Source organism: Ambystoma mexicanum, chromosome 12, assembly GCF_040938575.1.
Source record: "Ambystoma mexicanum isolate Mex_15411 chromosome 12, UKY_AmexF1_1, whole genome shotgun sequence".
Taxonomy (NCBI): Eukaryota; Metazoa; Chordata; class Amphibia; order Caudata; family Ambystomatidae; genus Ambystoma; species Ambystoma mexicanum.
The window spans coordinates 18,559,086-18,578,877 of NC_090936.1; the positions used below are offsets into that span (position 1 = coordinate 18,559,086).

Consider the following 19,792-nt stretch of genomic DNA (forward strand, 5'->3'; position numbering starts at 1 on the left):
AGTAAATCGAACAGTCAACTGGAACAATACATAAGTGGACTTACATCGATTAAGGACAATGAACATTCGAAAAGGTTAAGTGCAGGTAGGCTGTACCGCCAGATGTGCTCAGGGTCTGACCATGAAGTGCTAGAGTGAAGGCCGAGGAAGTAAGGGGCCGAGGCAAGTTAGAGGCCAGGGAAAAATGTTACCAGATGAGAAGAAGGTTAAGAGGGTAACTCTGAGGTGAGGAGGTAGGATTTTAGTTTGGTTTTGAACAATTCATTATAATTGTGTCTCGGATATCCGCAGGAAGAGAATTCCATGCAAGTGGAACAAGAAGAGAGAAAGAGCGGAAGCGAGAGGCAGCATAGGGAGGGCGAGGAGCCACAAGGACAGTCAAGGAGGCACAGAGCGAAGATTACGAGAAGGCTTTGTGATGAATCTGATGAGTTCTTCACTCCTTTCAATGAAATAAGCTCTCCTCGTGTGGCCAGGGGACGGAAGCCGCTACCTGGTCCTGACGCTGGGGGTGGCTATTTTAGGGAGGACCACATGCAGGTAGGCGACTCTTGGGGGCGGAGAGGACAGGACATCAGGTGAGACATGAAATACCCTTTTCCTTTTAGCAATATTCCCTCCTTTCCTCATATACTAATGGCATACTGCCATAATCCCCTTCAATAACTTGACAATTTTACTGACTGCATTCCTCAATATCAGAGAGCAAATATCAGAGAGCAAATAAAAGAACAAAACCGGAGACGAGTAAGAGGCAAGGAGCAATGATGATTACTCCTAATATGAACCAGCAGACTAGTAGCTGGAAGAATTTTATCAGCCCAACATGGTTTAAAATCATGCCAGGAACAGAATCATGGAGTTTGTTGGCTTCTTACCAAACTGTGCTGAGAACAGCTGAGGAGAGAGACCGGCGTATGGCGGATGGCAGCGCAGGAGATTCACTGCTTGCGACGCAGGTTGGAAAAACCAAAAGCAGCAGGCAGTCCTGCCAAGTCGTGGGAATGTTGTGCAGAGACGCACACAGTTCAAACCACTGACATGCTGAGAAGAGAGGTAGTTGCCAAGGGGAGCCAGAGGCGTGGTGGATCTCACAAGTGAACAAAGTGCTCAGCAGACCCGAAACAAGCCGCAGACCAACACAAGGGACGCCAGGGACCCAAAGCCACTGCTGAGAACCGGTGAACCTGCTCAGAGGGATGACGCTGCCGAGGTGCTTTGGAGTGTGTATCACATACCAAAGGAACCACAGTGTGAGAGCTAGGGGAAGCATTAACAGGATAATAGGGCCCATGCGACATTTGATTGCAAGATAAGAAGTCCATGAGAAAGGGTCTGGGACCCATAACGACATTAGAAAATACATGTGGGGAAAACTGTGTGGCAGAAAGGACTACAATTAAATGAATATTAAAATACCTGGCAGGAGAGTATACCAGGCGAAGCCAAGTGGGTGAAGTGAATTACAGCAAATCTGAAAAGGAACCTGGCAGGGAAGTATACCAGGTCTTGTTGTGCTGTCAAACGGGAAATTATATCGTGCCTCCTATTGTGATGAACATATGTATATTGGCCTATGCCAAGCTGCTTGTAAGTCACTTGCGAAGAAATCCGTGTTGCAAGGTCCTGACCTTAGAATCAATGTAAGCCGCCATTTTAGGTCAAACCGCCATTTTAGGTTCTCTCTGCAAAGTCACCTTGTGAGCTAAAATGGTGGATAGTGTCATTCCGAAAATGTAACGTGGCCGTCTTGACCTCTATGTATAAACTAATATGTAACTTGCCTGCAGGCCACTTGTTAGGGTCATGAACTGAGACCTTGTCCTTCGTTGACCTGTGTGTAAAGGATTATTTGTGCCAATCAAGTTAATCCACGAGCATATGTTACGAACAATGTATTCAAATACTGAAATGTGAACACTTCTTTAAACTACATTGTATTAATGTTTAAGAAGGCTCAACACGAAATCCTAAAATACACTGTTACTATTGAGGCTTGTTGGGGAATCCATTAAAAGTAAACCCTAAGCGTATAGATGTGTGAACTCGGCATGAACCATAGATCCGTAATGTATTAACGAATATTAACCCACAGTAGGGTTGGACATCATGTTTTCAAAGGTATAAAAAGGTACGACTATTCTAATGTACAGCCCCACTCACTGAGCACACCGAACCATGCTGGAGTTCGTTGTGTTGTACTGAGGGCCGATAGCCATCTGTTGTTTTGTCCTTTGAAACTGTTCAGTATAAAATAAAGATCTTTGTATGTTCCTTTGTAACCCGTGTTCAGTGCATTTCCTTTTGGGGGTACTCAGCCTCGATATTTTCTCTTTGTTTTCACAGTGCGAGTCAGAGAGTCCCAAAGAAGATTCATGCCCTTAAGTGTTTTTGGATTATGTTGAATGTGAGAAGGGTTTGGGGAAGGGAGACATTTCCTCTGGAATAAGTTGCAACATCAAGAGAAGGGGCGTTATCCTCTTGAGCTACCAAGAACTTGCTCATTCTTTTTAACTTTTATTTTCGTGGAGAGAAACCTGGGAAAGTTAGGGGACTCCCTGCATTTTCACCAATTTATCATTTTAAATGAAACAAAATATTCTGATTACAACAGCCTGTTTCTCGTCCCAGAATGTTGGGTGACATTACTGTAGTAGCGGCTATTACAATTGTCATTCCACTAGAAGAAAACAAATCAAACCATTATAAAATAAACAAACAATATATTTAATAGACGTTACATGCCAATAGAGCAGTCGTGCAGTGCAGACCTATACCCATTCTGGTCAGGGTATTGCACCCCCCTCCCAACAGTTCACCTTTCTTCGTATTGCCTCTGATCTACCGGGTTGCCTCCATCATGGCTCTCCTTCCATCTAGAACATCCAGCTGCCTCGCTTGGGGTGTGTTCACAGTACACCACTACGGGTAATGTTCATTGAGTGCCTAAGACTATGCAGCAGTATTTAACTCCCATTTATGAGGCTGCATAGCCACAAAACACTGAATGGCAAGTTAGATGGTGTATTTCTTTGTCTTTTAATGTGCACATTTTTTGGGGGTGCATTTGGTAAATATTTAGACATGCATTGAGCTAAATTGTGGACAAGTACGACTTTAGAGAAAACCATGAACCTCTGTGGGTTCATGTCATGAAGAATGATTTTAGTTATGATGCAACAGAAACCGGTTGTCATTTGACATGTGAATTGCGCTGCAATATTTTGCCTAACCATTCACATGGAGTGCATGTTTTGGTCTTTTATTAATTACACCACTGACCTGCTGCTGGATTAAACTTTTGCTTTGTGGATTATGGTAGAGTTTTGTTACAAAGCATTACCGTACACTTGAGGTGAGTGGTACATTGCACAAAGGGGCAAGTTGTAGCTTTTCCCAGACTGCACAAAGTTCATGTGCAATAACCTTTCAGCAAAGAGATATTTTCTTCCTAGAATACAGTTTATGAGTATATGGCTTGGTCCTAGATTACCTGATTTGTAGAGTTTTGATTCACAATGTATTTGTTCAGATTTCGTCATTGCAATTACAACCAGGGAGGTGCCCACAAGGCAGATGGGCAAAGGAAATCACAAATCTAAATATGACTTTTACAATACTAGAATGCCCCTGTGTTATCCAATGTATCCCAATTGGTTTCATTATTGTTGTCCTACTCTCCAATTATGTACTGTGCAACTAGGCCAAGAAGTAGCTTGTGCGCAAGTGTTTGTACTATGAAAACAAAACTTAATCTTAGTTAGATGGAGTGTTTCTTCACCCCTTAACTGCCAGGCTGTTATGCAAGTCTATGCAAAAAGGGCGAGCATATTGGTCCAACACATTTGAAACTGTTTGTAAGGACACAAAGAAGAACATGGTTTATCAGAAGCGGGATGCCCCCGGAGCTCTTACTTGTCACAGCTAACCGGTTTATCAGGGGAAGACCCCATGGGAGAGTCCATGAAGGTGGCGATGTTGGAGAAGCCTGTGGGGAGCTCGTCCCACTCATCAAACTGGATGCCGGTGCCCAGCGAGTAGGTCCCTGCCGCACATTTACTGCACAACTGGTCCATCATGTTCAGGTATTCACCAGAGAGGCAGGAAAATGCTGACAAGAGAAGAAGCACATCACATTAAAAGAGGGGCAATATTATTCAACACAGAGCATAAAGCTCTTGACTGCATAGTGTTACCCGATAAGAATCCCTCACAGCTGTGGACTGTTAATCTGGTGTGCAAGAGCCCAGGGCTAATTGGCATTGGTCGTTAGGGCCCGATTTACAGTATGTTTTCCTATGGGATTGCGCCATTATAAAACACTTCCATGAATCAGGGCCTTTGTCTTTTTTACCCATAATCAAAAGACTGCAGGCAAAAGACCAGGTACCATACACAGGGACATAATTTCACCAAAATGCCAGGGGTAGCGGAAGTGACATCACGTGACCCTTAACCTCTGATATCATTTGACCCCATCCCAAAGTGACATCACAGGAAGCGATGGAACACAACCTTTCACCCCTTGACAAAACAGGAAGTGGCATCACATAGCATTGTCCCCAAATACATGACAAAAAGAATTGTTACGATATCACTGTCATGTGATTTTATTATTATTATATAACTTGCATGGAGTGCCACATGCCCATCGCCCTCAGGGAGCACAATATACATTTCATACAAGAATGGATCACCATATGTATCATTAATATCAGTGCGTATAGGCCCATATTACCAAATTACTGTGAATGCAAGCAGACGTCCAAGGCCAAATAAGAATGAGGTATTATATAGCAGTTACGCTTAAGTGCTTCATATAGAACAAATATACACCCAATATCACCCAACCTGTGTTGGTACTCATCTATCAATCTCGGACAGATGAAAGGCAGAGTTGGTCTTGCCAAGATTCGAACCTGCAACCTGCACATCACACACACATCGCACTAACGAGCCCTGACCCCACTGAGCTATCTTACCGGCTATAGCTATCTTACCGGCTATATTAAAATGAGCAATTACATATCTGAATGCTCTCAAAGTCAGAAAGCAAATTACACTCTTTAGTGGATACCATTAAACTGGTAACAGATTTCTCAGCAGGCCAGTTCATCTGCAGGTCTGGTGCAAAGTTGGCCACATGTCAAGCCTGCGTGGATCTTCTTTTCAGGCTTCAGAGGTTGGCAAAATACATACCATTGGGAGGGTTCACAACAGTGTATTAAAGAATTTCGAGTAGCACAGGGAAAGCAGCACACTCACACGGCACCCTGTACTCTGGGCACACGTTACCTCATACATGCAAACAAACATCCTGAACAGCATGACAGGGAGATAGGGAAGATAGACACATTACAACAAAGCATAAATTGTGGCACAATGAAATCAAGGGCCACTTGATGTGCTATGGTCAAACATTTCTAGACTATACACAAGCTTTTAGGCACATGGATTTTGTCAAGTGACCGAGGACACCCATATGGAATGTCTTGTGATGATCGTAAAAGAGACAACGACACACAAAATAACATGCTAGAACTGCAACTTGTGAAAAGCAAAATACAAAGTCTGAAATTGAGGCTTATTCTACTCTAACATTTTTATGAAAGTTTTTGGAGGTTTTTGTCTGCATTGTGAAAGTGAGGTGTTTAAGAACAGACTAAATCAGTGACTCACCCCCTGAAGTGTTCCTGAAATTACCCTTTAGTGAGTCCAGAAATTATTGTATCGAATTCCAGAAAGATACGTTACTTGTTATTCCTATTCTTTCTTATTTAGGGTCACTACTCAGAGTGTTGCACTTGTGGAACCCCCTGTTTTTAAAACAAATATGTTTTAAAAGAGTCCTTAATAAGAAATCCAGCCACTCCAGAAACAAAGAGTCACATGGCGCTGGCCACAGACCAGGAGCTTTAATAAAAAAAATGTAAAACATTTTCAAAAAATCTTTTTTACATTTTTTTTAGGGGTTGCAAGGGAGACCCCTGGCGACCCCCAAATGACGTACCTGACCATACAAACGTGGCACGTAGACCAAGTTATGTGAATCCAGCCCTTTGTTTCTTGTATCATTAGAATGTCAAATGGTCTCAGGAGGATAGCTCAGGGGCAATGTTCTTGCTTTGGACGCACGACGACGTGGAGCAACACAGGTTCGATCGCCGGGTCCATGCTTAGAAACCTCTGGGTATTAAGCACGTGACAAATAACATATCATATCGTAAATCCTTCCCAGTTTCCCCCCATTCGACTGCATGCATCATGCTGATGCTTCGCATGCTTATATGAGTTTCTCCATGAAAAGAAAGTCCTGGTCCCTTCACTGGCCAAAAAACCTGGGCCGGATCTTAACGAAAGAAGCAGGAAGGACCAAAATATGAGGTTACCACTTCACCTCATTTGTAGCTTAACCTTGCATATTTCCATACATTCTTAAAAATTTAACATTTCAATGCATATTATTTTTGGATCTTTGCGACTACTGCACACCTGAAAAAGTTGAATAAAACTTTAACTTGGTGGGGAGAACATGGACTTCAATGCTCGCCAGCCTGAGGTTTGGTAGGCCCAAGCGAAGCTAGGGCATCAGCGAGGGTTTCAGGCCGTTAAAGCCTATACCTGCCTCGCTGCTCGGGTGTGAAAGCTATTCACACCCCCTGATTTACCGAGGTGCTGATAGTTTTCTTTTTTTGGTTAGACAGGAGATCAGCTCAGCACAAGCACATCTCCCGTCAGAGAAAATAAAAAAAAGTTTACAAAAATAGCCACTTCCATTAAAATGGAAAAGGCCTTTTTTTCGGATGACGGCGGCCATTGAAAACCTGTTCCCGAAAAGGGTCATAGTCCCTTTTCTATGTTAATGACGGCGATACAGATGGTGAATGCGCAATCGCGGCGGGAAAGGCAGATTGTAATGGGTAAATCTGTATTATAGGGTGTGAATCCAGAAACAGGGAGTTCAGAAATCAAGGCATGCAGTGCTCAGATAGAACCGCAAGGGTATTACTCTAACTATATGCAATCGCAAATACTGTATTCCAGAAAGGCATGTAGTGTTGAATATGCCGACGGGCTCCCCGGAGCATGCGGGCGGTGAATTATCCCCTTAACAATAAACAAACATTTCATAGCGCAAATAAAATAAAAACTTATGTCGATTCGTCGATTTAGACTTTAAAATATAATTTTCTACGGACGGTCCTTTTTGCAAGTCTCCTCTCGTTCACGGGTCCATCAGGAAGCAACATTCTCGTTTCCAAAAGAAAACTGCTTGGAAAGCAATGGTCGGTTTGTTTTCTACAACAAGTACGGATCGGAAAGGTTAAAACGCATGATAAAAAGAAATAATTAACAATTTGAATAGTAATTGTGAGGTTTTTCATATCCTCAGCCATAAATGAATGAGCAGAGCACATCGCACAAAGCGAGCACCGAAAGCACAAATTATATGCATAAAAAACTATTTCCAGAACTATCGTTCATTAGGCATTTAGCATATGTACAAACACGCAGGATTCATATTCGATGTTTTGTAACCTTTTAAAAAACACAGTGAACGATAGTTCGGCAAATAAGATTCGACATGTTCGAGTAATACCTTATTTTTCAGAGAATAATCACAGATTTACTCACTACTTAGCAAGCTTCAGGGAATAAGCAAGTGTTGTGTTAGGTCTTATGTTTCTATATAATGCCCACAGGCATTTTCTTTATGTTGCACAGCTTCACCTAAACTTTATGCTCCTGTATGGAGTGGTATTTTTATTTAATAGTTTTTTTATAGCGCTTAACACCAGAGTTCAGTTTCTAAGCACGGATCCAGGATTCAAACCTCTGTTGCTCTGCGGACTTCCGAAGACAAGCATGTTGCCCCTGTGCTATCCTCCATTCACAACTACAGGTGTAGCATCTAGCTCCTTAATACAGATGCAATGCTCATAACCACTATGCCAATACTGCATACCTGATAGTGGCGGCATAAGAATGACTTCTATGTACTTGAGTGGGACACGTACAGTTACGTCACCTAAAGTAGCCGAGGGGACATCGATTGCGTTTGTCTGTTATAATGAAATAGGAGGTGTTGTTCCCCTATATGGCTGAACGCAGTCTGAATACGGAGCTCAGGGTCAATTTTCCTACTATCAAAGAGTTTATTATTTTTTTGTAGTGTATTTGAATTTCAAATCTTTCCTAAATTACAGGACAACAATACATCAATACGACACATTACAATTCACGTAACAATACATATCAATCCAATACAAATCCAAAATATTTTAAATTAGTATCAAAACATGAATTCCTTAAAATCACATTAAAAATCTTGTTTAAAAATCTAAGTATCTAAAATCAAGCACAGTTTCGAGCCCTTCAACAACATAGAAAAGATTTCAGAAGTAATAGTACAGTACCAAGATTAAAAAAGAACCACAATAAGCCGGTCTTAAAGTCATTAGATCCACAAAACTAACCAACACATTTTCCAAATGTTCTATCGTATTCATTGGCTTACCAAATCTATAAATGCATAATTCCCTCGGTTTACCTGAACGGGCTCCGAAAACTTCCATTTGTCAGATATAAATTCAACCAGAATCTCAAAAATGTAATTCCCCATTTAACACTTAGAAATTCTAAGAGATATTTTAGGTTCCACATTAAAAGGTTTCATCTCATTGTTAAGAGGATAATATAACTTCCTCCGTTTTACATCTGTACACGTCTGTGGCCAATCATTCCACCAGAGTTTCCTCTTTACCTGGAGAGGATTATTTAATAATGTATCCACTGTTCTGTTCAGTTGCATAAAAAGGTCTGATACGCTCATCCATTCTACGAGACACTTATCTTTTTCTTGCATCATCATTTGAAACTGAAACTAGCATTTACCACAGCACTAGTTCTTAAACAACCTCGACCAGACCTGCCATACGTGGTTGAAACAGCTGCTTCAAATGTGGCGATGGGAGCTGATCATACACAGTTCCCTCTAAAGCGAATGGGCATATGGGTCCATATGACTAGGATCGGACAGATTCCTCCCGGCTGTGGCACCACAAGCCCAGATATCACCCAACGTTAATTATTCATGCTCATCCCTCAGCAATTGGCCAAGCAGGGATGACTCTTGGAGGATCAAGAGTGTGCCCGCTTCCTCACCCCCCCCTGCCTCCCCATTTTCCTTTTTTGGTCTCTGGATTCACCTTTACACGGTCAACTCTTGGTTGTGCTAGCTCGGTCAGTTAACTTGGAACCTCAATCATACATGCCTAGTTTAGCGCAAGATTTGTTTAAAAACAATCTCCCCTCCACACGTGCACATCAATGGTCCTCACACAGCCATGCACTGACTTATAATACCAACCAATGAATGCCCTGGAAATGGCCCTCAAGGAAAATAGCTGGACTTACGGAACAAGGCCGGTGATGCATTTGTACAAACATTGCCCCCGGCCACCACTCCTGGTCCAATTACAACCTGAAAGACCAGTGAGAAAGATTTCAACTCATGTCACTTTGTTTTAAGTGTGGCACAACTGTGCTGTGTCTTCAACACGGCACACACTGAAGTTTGAGAACAGTGGGGTGGGGATGCCGCTGCATTCGCCGTACTCCAGCTTGGCTTGCATCGTAATAGCAAGGACCCTAATCTTTAGTTGTGTACCTCAAACACATGCTAAAAAGGGATAACTTTGAGAGTCATGTGTGCTTAACCTCAACATTGCAACTCAAGCTTTGGCTTCTTCGCTCGTCCTTCCCTTCATCCTCACTGCTTATCGATCGGCAGTAGCGGTGTCTTGGTTCCTTCTAAATTAGACTATTCTATTGTAGTAGGAATCTCAGACAGGTTTCCTAAGACACGCCCGTCCGATTACTTTTTCAAGTGCAACATTTTTTCTCAATTGTGTAGTTCTGTGTACTGGTTAGCGGTCAGGCAACAAACAAGTGTTCGTTTTATCGCCCGACCCTTCTATACTGATCTTTGCATCAATGCCATTTCACTGTGTCTCTATCTCGCCATATCTCCAAAGGCGACAGGGGCTTCTCGGTTGCTGGTCCACGCCTTCGGAACTCACTCCCAATGACAAAAGAATCGATTCTCTGACCCATAAATGACTCAAATCCGTGTGCAAAAGGGAGCATATTTGGAGCCACTCGAAACTAAATAAACACTTGTAAATTGGTTCACGCCTCCTTTTAGGTTGTAAGCAATGCACCCTAATTAATTAATCTTTTAGAACACGTGACGCTTAATACCGGAGACCAGTCTCGAAGTGCGGGACCGGGATTCAAACCTGTGTTGCTCTGTGTGGTCTTTGCTGCCTCCACGCTGTCCTACCGGCCTAGTCACACATTTAGTTTGTTGACACAGTCACAGCCAAGGAACTTAAATGAACGCATGATCAAAGTTCACCTTTTCTAAGCACAGCACTGAAAAGTGCCCATGTCCACCCACCAGCAGCTGCGGTGGCTAATCCTCGGGCAATGTTTCCTCCTCGGGCCCGTGCCAACCCTGCTTGACAGCCAGCTTATTCTGCCAAAATGAAACCTTCCCTAATTGTGGACACTGTGTGACACTAGTGGTGCAGTATTAAGGGACAAAGCCTGCCTCAAAGGAAGGCTGTGCCGGGTAAAGGCATGGCAATTACGGCGATTGATGCATGGTATGGTACAATCACATTGCTTCAGGAGCCTGCGATTTCACGCTTCATACTTAATGCAGTTGGTTCTGCCCAACCATCTACTTGGTAGCAACGAGACAGGTTTGGGATAGTCATTTTTTACTACAGGATTTTCATTTATGGCTATATTGCATCATTGATGGGCCCTAATAATGAATAGTGTCCCCTGCCACACTTTACCCATGATCCAAGGAATATTATTATTATTATAAAATGTATAAAGTGCGAACTAAGGCCCAAATGCCCCGATCTGGATTTGTATTTCGTAGCATGTATTGTGGAGAAATGAAAGCGCTTCCATCATTAATGTCCTCAAATGTTTTCAACGTCCGCCTTAGTTTTAGGGCAGGAAAAGTTCAAGAAACCAGACCATCGATTCTACCTCCTCTCCCGTGAACTCACGATTGAGGGGGGGGGGGGGGGGGGGGAAATCAGTGATTTTATCAGTTGGGGTGCAATCAGAAGGCCTAATACAGAGCTAAAACGACCTCACCAAAAAGTGGCAAATTAGTCACTGCGGATTGGTTGGACTTAGGCTACATTCTCTTCAATTAGTACATAGAAGCCAATCTGGTTACTATGGACTACTCCAGCTCTCACTGTCCCGGTAACATGTCCATCACGTGCCTCCCAGCTCTTACAGTCCCGGTAACATGTCCATCACGTGCCTCCCAGCTCTTACCGTCCACGTAACATGCCCAGCACGTGCCTCCCAGCTCTTATCGTCCACGTAACATGCCCATCACGTGCCTCCCAGCTCTCACCGTCCACGTAACATGCCCATAACGTGCCTCCCAGGTCTTACCGTCCACGTAACATGCCCATCACGTGCCTCCCAGCTCTTACCGTCCACGTAACATTCCCATCACGAATCTCCCAGCTCTTACCGTCCACGTAACATGCCCATCACGTGCCTCCCAGCTCTTATGGTCCACGTAACATGCCCATCACGTGCCTCCCAGCTCTTATCGTCCACGTAACATGCCCATCACGTGCCTCCACGTAACATGCCCATCACGTGCCTCCCAGCTCTTACCGTCCACGTAACATGCCCATCACGTGCCTCCCAGCTCTCATCATCCACGTAACATGCCCATCACGTGCCTCCGAGCTCTTATCATCCACGTAACATGCCCATCACGTGCCTCCCAGCTCTCATCATCCATGTAACATGCCCATCACGTGCCTCCCAGCTCTTATCGTCCACGTAACATGCCCATCACGTGCCTCCCAGCTCTTACCGTCCACGTAACATTCCCATCACGAATCTCCCAGCTCTTACCGTCCACGTAACATGCCCATCACGTGCCTCCCAGCTCTTATGGTCCACGTAACATGCCCATCACGTGCCTCCCAGCTCTTATCGTCCACGTAACATGCCCATCACGTGCCTCCACGTAACATGCCCATCACGTGCCTCCCAGCTCTTACCGTCCACGTAACATGCCCATCACGTGCCTCCCAGCTCTCATCATCCACGTAACATGCCCATCACGTGCCTCCCAGCTCTCATCATCCATGTAACATGCCCATCACGTGCCTCCCAGCTCTTATCGTCCACGTAACATGCCCATCACGTGCCTCCCAGCTCTTACCGTCCACGTAACATGCCCATCACGTGCCTCCCAGCTCTTATCGTCCACGTAACATGCCCATCACGTGCCTCCCAGCTCTTACCGTCCACGTAACATGCCCATCACGTGCCTCCCAGCTCTCATCATCCACGTAACATGCCCATCACGTGCCTCCCAGCTCTCATCCACGTAACATGCCCATCACGTGCCTCCCAGCTCTCATCGTCCACGTAACATGCCCATCACGTGCCTTCCAGCTCTTACCGTCCACGTAACATGCCCATCACGTGCCTCCCAGCTCTTATCGTCCACGTAACATGCATCATCCACGTAACATGCCCATCACGTGCCTCCCAGCTCTTATCGTCCACGTAACATGCACATCACGTGCCTCCCAGCTCTTACCGTCCACGTAACATGCCCATCACGTGCTCTCATCATCCACGTAACATGCCCATCACGTGCCTCCGAGCTCTTATCATCCACGTAACATGCCCATCACGTGCCTCCCAGCTCTCATCATCCACGTAACATGCCCATCACGTGCCTCCCAGCTCTCATCATCCACGTAACATGCCCATCACGTGCCTCCCAGCTCTTATCGTCCACGTAACATGCCCATCACGTGCCTCCCAGCTCTTATCGTCCACGTAACATGCCCATCACGTGCCTCCCAGCTCTTACCGTCCACGTAACATGCCCATCACGTGCCTCCCAGCTCTCATCATCCACGTAACATGCCCATCACGTGCCTCCAGCTCTCATCATCCACGTAACATGCCCATCACGTGCCTCCCAGCTCTTATCCACGTAACATGCCCATCACGTGCCTCCCAGCTCTCATCATCCACGTAACATGCCCATCACGTGCCTCCCAGCTCTCACCATCCACGTAACATGCCCATCACGTGCCTCCCAGCTCTTACCGTCCACGTAACATGCCCATCACGTGCCTCCCAGCTCTCATCGTCCACGTAACATGCCCATCACGTGCCTCCCAGCTCTTACCGTCCACGTAACATGCCCATCACGTGCCTCCCAGCTCTCATCGTCCACGTAACATGCCCATCACGTGCCTTCCAGCTCTTACCGTCCACGTAACATGCCCATCACGTGCCTCCCAGCTCTTATCGTCCACGTAACATGCATCATCCACGTAACATGCCCATCACGTGCCTCCCAGCTCTTATCGTCCACGTAACATGCACATCACGTGCCTCCCAGCTCTTACCGTCCACGTAACATGCCCATCACGTGCTCTCATCATCCACGTAACATGCCCATCACGTGCCTCCGAGCTCTCATCATCCACGTAACATGCCCATCACGTGCCTCCCAGCTCTTACCGTCCACGTAACATGCCCATCACGTGCCTCCCAGCTCTCATCATCCACGTAACATGCCCATCACGTGCCTCCCAGCTCTTATCGTCCACGTAACATGCACATCACGTGCCTCCCAGCTCTTACCGTCCACGTAACATGCCCATCACGTGCTCTCATCATCCACGTAACATGCCCATCACGTGCCTCCCAGCTCTCATCATCCACGTAACATGCCCATCACGTGCCTCCCAGCTCTTACCGTCCACGTAACATGCCCATCACGTGCCTCCCAGCTCTCATCATCCACGTAACATGCCCATCACGTGCCTCCCAGCTCTTATCCATGTAACATGCCCATCACGTGCCTCCCAGCTCTCATCATCCACGTAACATGCCCATCACGTGCCTCCCAGCTCTTACCGTCCACGTAACATGCCCATCAAGTGCCTCCCAGCTCTTACCGTCCACGTAACATGCCCATCACGTGCCTCCCAGCTCTCATCATCCACGTAACATGCCCATTACGTGCCTCCCAGCTCTTACCGTCTACGTAACATGACCATCACGTGCCTCCCAGCTCTCATCATCCACGTAACATGCCCATCACGTGCCTCCCAGCTCTCATCGTCCACGTAACATGCCCATCACGTGCCTCCCAGCTCTCATCGTCCACGTAACATGCCCATCACGTGCCTCCCAGCTCTTACCGTCCACGTAACATGCCCATCACGTGCCTCCCAGCTCTTACCGTCCACGTAACATGCCCATCACGTGCCTCCTAATACTACTTTTTTTTTTGTACTTACCTGCGTCCGCCCCATACCCACCCTCTCACTGATCTTCCATCCCCTCCTTCTCTGGCTGCCATGGAAATCAAAGAGGGGCTCCCCCTAAAGCCCTTGGCTGCCATTTCAATGGCAGCCATTTTGTTTTTAAAAGAATAAAGACCTGATTCAGAGCGTTTTCCAATGGGATTGTACCATTATAAAAAGGCTTCGGTGAATTAGGCCCTAAATGTGATGCACGCACTGCGAGACCATTTCCTTTCCACCAAAAAAGTGGCCTCAATAGCCTGGGTGCTATTCTCGGGTGCGCTAGCTCTCCGAGCCAATCACTGCTCTTCATTTTTCACACTTAACTTACTACTGACCTGCTTTCCAAGTGATTCATCTTTCAAATAACTATCTTCTTATACTTAAAGTACAGGCTCTTTCAGCTTTAACATGCCTGGTCAAGAATTGGCACAGGATAGTTGATTCATTTTTACCATTATAACATGCAGCACACATGTACAAGTGCCCTGGTGAATCTCTTCGAGTGAAACACGTGCCGTCTTGTATCAGTGGTTCTAGAATACATTAGCAGCAAGGAAGAGAGACTAGAACTTGACATTTTTCTGAAACATTTTTTTAAAATGTGATACAAAAATCAAAAATAAACAAAAATTCAGCCAACTCTCATATTCCTGAATAAATTACTCCGATATCAGGAGTTTGGTATCTTCCATGAAAGACAACGCAGACTCTTCTGTCTGGTGGCACAATAGTCAAAACCGAACAAGAACAAAATGATCCTCTTTTGTTTCCTTAACACACTTGCTCGAACCATCTTCTCCAAGCAGTGCTGGTGCAAGCACTGGGCAGACTAGGCAGCTGCCTATAGTGCTGGCCAGTAAGGGGCGCCAAAGAGCAGGTTTTCCCCACTGCTTTCATGAATTACTAAAGAAATGTAAACCAATTTCAATTAAATTAGCTGCAGAATGTCTTCTTGCAATTAGGAGGTGCCCTGCTGCTAATTATAGTGCTCACATTTCTAGGAGTCTCCAGCATGGCAGTGGAAACAGTGCCTTTGCCTGTTGACATGTTTTTGAGCAGCATGGTACATTGTCTGTCTCAGACACGCAGTGGCCTACTAAGAAGAAATGTTGATAAAACAACATGGTCAGAAGCAGGGCGCTCACACCAGGAAAGACATGAGTCATGGTAGAAATCTCCTGAACCTCTGGTAGCACTGCTTGGGCCAGGCGAAGTACGCCTTAGAGGTAGGAGCAGGAGGGAGATGGGGGTGGGGGTGGTAGCCTCAAGCAAATTCAGCAACTTCTTCACACTCAGACTAGGTCAAAGGGTGCTGTGCTTGCAGCACACTGACTCGGAAACATTTTCATTAGCATGAGCGACCCGATAGATTTAACTTTTTAAGCAATGCTGGAAGGGCAGACTCAGACTCGGGGCACTAATCCCACAATTGACTTGTTGCATTGTTTGCTCTCAAGTTGAAATAATATATATTTATTCATAAACCTTGCAACTACTGCATTAATAAATAGACTTTATTTTGAGCACAAACACTATTTGAAAGTTGAATTTCTTTATATCTGGGTAAATTCACAACTGCAAACATTAGCTAGCATTTCTTGGACAGTTATCAAAGACGGGCAATTAATTGGCAATTTTCTGTGCTTACTTTCAAAGCAATACTCAACCATACAGGTCAAGCCTTGCTATCTTCAGCAATATATTTATATCCAGTGCAGCTTATAAATCCAAGATAAGCATGCTGAGTGTACGTGCATGTTGATCGTAAATGCATACCACTCAACCCGTCAAGGTTTTATGTGAGTCTTCCGATGATAAAATGCTGGTCAAACTTTACTTTTACTGCGAAAAGCAGTACATGAATTTAACTATTAGGAAATTCATACTAGCAAATTGAAAGTTTTTTTTTTAAATAAAAAGTATTGGAATAGTAAAACCTAATTTCAATTTATTAATATATATAACAAATATGCTTTTTATATACAATATAAAACACATTAACAATTATTAAAAAGCAATGTACATAAAAGAATAAAATACATAGTTATTACATACATAAAACACTAACATTTCAATCCATTTCCATGATCTTTCACGATAGGTTGCCGACCCAATGTTAGTTGGAAGAACTTTCCCTTCTTGAATCCTATGATGCAAATATTTCAACCCATTTCAGATGCAATTTGACCATAAAATAAATAACATTCTGATCATTTCCACTCATGAACATGTTCCACAGAATTACAGGATCGCTAGAAGTAAAACAATTATTATAGGATTTTAAAATCTGATTTCTAATATGGATGAGGCTATCGCATCTCGTCAGTATGTGTTCAAGTGATTCCATTGTTTCTTCCCCACACCGCCTGCAATATCTCTCTGTACGATTAAGACCTTTCTGCGAGCCTTCCGTTTCAAGAGCCTTACTTTTATTACATTTTAGGAGCATATATTGTCTTGCTACCCAAGAATCAGTAAAGGCTGTAATATATTGGGGGGGGGAGGGGTGAGTACTTCGTGATTGTATATGCCAAATAAAAGGTCCACTGTGGGCCTTGCTTAATAGTTTTACCACATTATTGTCTGGTTCAAATACTTTTTTTTTTCTTTAGCCAATATTTTACTCTCTTTGTATTATTCGCGATATCACAACATCGCATCCACCCTTCCATTTATTAAAGACTGCAAATATGTTTCCCCCCACGCCAATCCGTATGTAGTTTTCTAGGCTCAGAAAGGCCTTGACATAATCTACCATAACTGTTCTGTTATTCAAAGTCATTAGATTAACTGAACACATAAATGATCTAGTGATAAAAAATAGATCAAATAGACGTTAGATCATATTCGAGATAAAATATTCCACAGTAACAGTTTGAGGCTTGCGAAACAGTCTACTTAAAATATTTGCTTCGAATCTTTTTAAGTTGAATGTAAATCCATGTCCCCATACCTCAATACCATATGTTGTAACAGGTACAATTTTCATTGAGTATAAAAGTAAAACTGTCTTTATTGACAAACCACGGTTTCTCCCAATAATGGCACTCACTGCCTCTACTAGCTTCCAGTATTTCAATTTGGTTTTATGCTAATACATCTTCCAATTTAATTTCTCATCTTCTAAGAGTCCTTAATATGTATATGAGTTTACCAGCTCAAGTTTTTCCTCATGCAAATGCCAGGTCATATTTCCCTTTTCACCTTCAAATTGATTTTTAGAACGTGAGGGCCAGAATATCACTTTGGGCACAGGACAAGTTGCTTTGAACATGATGACATTTGACAGACCCTTAGGGCAGGGACAGAGGTATTTCCCAACCCTCTTTTCTATTGTTGATATACATTTACGGTCAAAACCATAAGTCTATGTCCACGTCTCATTCCTAGTTTCTCACAGTGTCTGATCGTAACTTGCGGTGTTGCTGACCACGATATAGCTGTCCGGTGTGTGATGGAAATTTTCAATTTTACTCCCTGTGTGGGTATTTGTGGGAGGGCTACCTGCTCCGATACCTTCCGGTATGTCAGGGAAGTTTCAAATTCTATGGCATGTGATGTTTTGTCTTTTCTATGTGTGAATAACGTCTGCACCGTTTGTGCCAGTACTGTACTTGCTAGTGGTATGTTAAGTTGATTTAAACCACGCACTGAGACCATTTTCATGGTCTCCAGGTGCTCAGTGAGTTAAGGAAGCAGTGTTGCACACATTTATGAAACACAATTAATAACTTTATGCAGCAAACTGAGCAATAGCTGGGCAGTAAGCGTGAAGTAGACCATTTTAAAGAACAGTGCACCAGTAAACTGGTTAAAACACCCTGCTACCCAACGCAGTAAAGCCCCTATTTAGAAACCCTGTAGGAGCAGAGGTTTCAACACAGCTTCACTCTGTCTCATGGTGGCCAGGCCCGGAGGCAGAGCCACTGCCCCTTTTTCGGATCTAACCTTAATGGCATCCCATTGGCAGTCGTCAGCCTGGCCAAATAATTTTCACCAGGTGGATTTCCTGAAACACCAAATGGTACTTTCACCTGCTTGGGGAAGGCAGGGGGGGGCAAGGGGGTGGCTCACCCCTGTTCTCATTTCCATCTCAGAGACACACAAGGCATTCCCTCCACTCACCTGCGAATGTAGTCGAGCAAAGGGTATTTTTCTGCCAACCCAGATATCTGGAGAGAGAATGTGAGGCGGCTACCACCAAACAGAGCTCGAAGTGGACGTGGAAAAACGATTGGAAGCCACCGCTACTTACACCCACTCACTCCCAGTGACTACAATGGTGCTTATGCCACTCTCCTTAGTGGAGGCCTAATTGATGCAAACGGTGGCAGAGCTGTGGCAAGCATAACCCGTGGTGGTTACACCGCCAAATCATAGGTGCCTGCAGAGAACCGCTGGCGTTGGTGCCTCCTTACAAGAACCTTTAAATAGATGCCTACTATTGGTTAATAAAATGGCTCAGAATAACCCAGAATGCTGCCTCACAAATGTACACATGTGCATGTATATATGGCTGTCGAATGTGCTTGGACACGCAGAGAAAATCCGGGACATGGTGCATTTACTGATTTCTTTGCAGCCTTTGACTCTGGAATGCGCAACAAGTTGCGGTAAAAACACACTCAATGGAATATCCCACTAGGTCTGCTCAGGATGCTGATGCTACTTTATACAAACACAAGTGTTACAATTAGATTAGATGCGGAGGGCAAATTGTCTGACTCTACGCCTACACATCGCAAATGTGTTTCCTCTTATAAATATTTAGGGCTGTATTTACAAAATACCCTGAAGCGGGCGATGCATTGGACTGAAACAAAGACTAAATGCAATACAGCGGTCCGTGCTATTCGACAATTCATAGGTCGTCAAGGAGAAATCTCCATAGGAACCATTCTGCCGTTATACTCTGTGAAAGTGCACCCCATACTTTTCTACGGTATTGAAATTTGGGGGTCACCAATACGCGGTAGCATTAAAATGCTTTGAGAGTTCTATGCTGCATAGCCTGCTTTGCTTACTACAATCAGTACCCATTGAATACGTGCATCTAGAACTCGAACTTAATGGCATTATGCAAGATCGGATTGTGAAAATTGTAATGTTCTATGGACAGATACAGAAGCTACAGAACAGAACAATGATGGTGAACTTTGTAGGCGCTTTTCTTGAGCTAGATAACTGTAAATCACTGGGGACATTAGGCAGATTGTTTTCTCTATATCTACAGTGGCATGTCGGATGTCATTTTTCTTATGATGCAGAAATGTAGGTTGTTAAAGATCGCCTGAAATCGAGACTTACAATGATTAGTAAGAAGCAAAATGTAACCACTCTCTATACCAAACATAATAGTGCTTCTACAATATATGCTCCTCAGGTTCAAC

At 44.2% G+C, this 19,792-nt stretch overlaps 1 protein-coding gene across 2 annotated transcripts in view; it reads right to left on the minus strand.

Annotated features, from left to right (window-relative positions):
• Positions 1 to 19,792, minus strand: part of ELAPOR2 (endosome-lysosome associated apoptosis and autophagy regulator family member 2) — a 266,368-nt gene that overhangs the window by 140,074 nt on the left and 106,502 nt on the right. For both annotated transcript variants that reach the window (XM_069627825.1, XM_069627826.1), the window contains exon 3: positions 3,916 to 4,111. In XM_069627825.1, coding sequence (XP_069483926.1) covers positions 3,916 to 4,111 — 196 coding nt within the window. The remainder of the gene's footprint in view (positions 1 to 3,915; positions 4,112 to 19,792) is intronic.